The 2796-nt window shown below is 57.4% G+C and overlaps 1 protein-coding gene across 1 annotated transcript; it reads right to left on the bottom strand.

Moving 5' to 3' along the window:
- Positions 1-1093: 1093 nt before the first annotated feature.
- Positions 1094-2669, bottom strand: LOC104412172 (killer cell lectin-like receptor subfamily B member 1C; the record flags this gene model as incomplete). Its single annotated transcript, XM_010022796.1, has 3 exons — positions 1094-1235; positions 2028-2179; positions 2487-2669. Coding segments are annotated over 3 exons (477 nt in total), but the record flags the coding sequence as incomplete, so codon positions are not given.
- Between the last annotated feature and the right edge of the window lie 127 nt (positions 2670-2796).

Raw genomic sequence — 2796 nt, 5'->3', positions numbered from 1 at the left:
ATGGCACACACGACCCCATAATAAACTGAGAACATTTTCGCCTGGTTGAACATGACTTCCTCTGCTCTCGCCTGGCTGCGATGTTACATCAGGGCTATTTTGCTTAATCTTCACATGTGCACATGTGTAGTAGCTATTTAAAGTCCTAATGACTTGTCTTGCACAACGTCGGTCCAGTGCAAGTGCTAGAGTTGCTTTTACAAAGCACCATCACATCGTACAATCATAAAGGTCATTGCTCTAATTTCTAATTAGCAAAAAACCCCCAACTGCCCGCACAGTTAAGGTGCAGCTTCCCTCCTTGGGCGCTGAGGATGCTGCTTGCGGAGTTCTGTGAAAGCCATGGCCAAACTTCTGTGATGAGGCCAGGCTGGAAGTCCCTGCAGTGGGGAGAGGACCTGTCCGGTTGTGGGGTTGTGCTGTCCCCCCAGTGCCATGTCCTGATGTACAAGCACTGCATCTCTTCTCTGTGCTGGGGGTGTTGCAGGGCTGAGCATCAGGGCTTGCTCTGCTCTAAGCTCTTGCTGGACTCATCACATGCTAGCCCCTGTGCTCTGGAAGACCCAGTGTTCCCCATGCAGGTGTGGGGCTGGGCTGTGGGGCCTGTACTGCTCTGCTGAAGCACATCAGCTGGGGGCAAACGGCCACTGCTGCTGCCTTCCCAGACTATGTGGTGTCCAAGCATCACTGGGGAGCGCTGGGAAGGACCTGGCCAGGGTTCTGTGAGAGGGAAGTGGGTTGCTCGGATGGATGGGGCATCCCAGGCAGGGGTGCAGTGGGGCTGAAGCAGAGGTGGTGTGGGGTGCAGGTGCTGCAAGAGAAGGCAGAGAGTGAGATGCACACAGCGGGGCTGGGAAAACAGCTTGCAAAGGGGTTCCCCCCATCTTGCCCCTTTGCTGCACTACAGCTTGGTGGAGTCTCCCGAGGTATTGCAGCCCAAAGGCTCCTGCAGCAGCAAAGGGATGGAGGCAGGCTCTGCCTGGCCTGCATCCATCTCCTTTCCACGGGACAGGGTCAACATGATAGTGTCCCCACTTTTCCTCCATGCTCCCCGCGCCCCCCAGGCTCGGCAGAGTCTGTCCTGGAGCAGCCGTCATCCCATGAAAGGGTTGCTGGGCCCCGCCGCCTTCTCGCAGATCCAGAGGTGCAGGTCGTCGGGACCGGCGCACTGGGCAGGTTTGATGTTCCCGCGGCTTATTATGGCACAGGACCCGTTCGACTTCGACTGCCACGGCCTGGATGGGGAAACAGCACATCAGGGGGCTGCCCTGTCCACCACCCTCTGCTGCGGCTGCCGCCTTTTTCCACACCACAGTGCGGGGTTCACAGCACAGGAGGGGTTGAATGCCCCAGTCACAGGGGGGATACCCCAGTCTTCCCCTACTGATTTCACATGCTGAAGCCTCAGCCGATGGATCCCTCCCTTCCTCGGGCAGGCTGAGAAACCCTGGTCCTGGCCCTTCCTGAGGGCACATGGATGGGCCAGAGGAGCTGCCCTGGGCTGTGGGGCTGCAGTGGGGTGCAGAGCCCACTGTGGGGATGCAGATGGAGGGGCAGGGGCTGGAATACCCAGCATCTGGCCAGATGGGTCTGTTCCTCCCCACTTCTCTCAGACACTGAAGAGGAAGTGGTGGCGAGCTGGGGAAGGGGTGCACATGGCAGGGTGCAGCCCAGGACCCTCTGGAGGCTTGATTTTCCCTCAAGGTTGGAGCAGGGAAGCACATGGGGAATAGAGGTGGTGCTGGAACACTTTGTCTAGACCTCGCATAAGGCTTCTGGTTTCTTTGTCCCCTCTCACTGCCTCCTACTTGCACATATGCTGCACATATCCCCCCAAGTCTTGGCTTTGCACCTCATTTAAGCATCTCATCACACCACTGTGCCCACCTACCCTTGGCCTCAGCTGCTTTAATGCTCTTTGTTGCCCAGTGCTTGTGCCTGGGACTGGGTACTGGTGGGATTTAGAGTATTTCGTAAAGCCGTGATGGAGAATAGGGGGGTTGAGAGGAGGCTGTGCTGACACGTACCTTTCGTAAAGGGAGCCATCCACCCAGAACCAGGCGTCCGAGACACCCCTGTCATCTGGGTCCCCTTCCTCCAGCCAGCCGTAGTCATACCAGGGGAAGATGCTCTTCTGCAGCCCAATCCAATATGGGATGTCTGCATTCTTCAGGAAGGTCTGGGGAAGGAGGAAAAGGGCCTTTCAGTGCCTTTGTATCATGGGGTTTTGCAGGGGGTGGTGATCTCCCCACAGAGCCCATGGGGATGGGACAGGAAAGGTGGGCAGCACGGATGCCTTGCTCAACTTTGGGTACCATCCCAGGGTGTCAGAACCTCTTTTCCTCATGTCTACTACCAGTCATGTGCTCCAGAGATCAGCCTTGCACCCTCAAATGTCTTGGCACTCCAGGGGCAGAGCTGGCTGAGCTGGGGGAGCCCTGGGCTGGATGCTCCAGCTCTCGCCCTCAGCTGCCCCAGCATCCTACCGGCACAGTCCAGCGACTCCAGGATTTGGTGATCAGGAGCTGAGAGTATTTCTTCTCACATTCATCTCTGCTGTCCTCCCATGTCTTCTTCTCCGATGAGATGAAGAGGCACTTGCCCCTGTACAGCAGCCAGCCCGAAGGGCAGCAGTCTGTAGGCTGAGCGCTTTCCTCAGCCACAGATGCCTTTCAGGGGGACCAGAAACAGCCCCTCATCATCCCAGCAGACACCACAGGCTCGGTGTCTTCTCCAGACAGCCTTTCACCACCCAGTTCCCACCATGTGGCTAAAAGACCCAGTGCTCGTGCCACC

Source organism: Nestor notabilis, unplaced genomic scaffold, assembly GCF_000696875.1.
Source record: "Nestor notabilis isolate BGI_N333 unplaced genomic scaffold, ASM69687v1 scaffold18759, whole genome shotgun sequence".
Taxonomy (NCBI): domain Eukaryota; kingdom Metazoa; phylum Chordata; class Aves; order Psittaciformes; family Psittacidae; genus Nestor; species Nestor notabilis.
The sequence above is the reverse complement of the archived record's forward strand: the minus strand, read 5'-3'. Positions and strand labels throughout refer to the sequence as shown.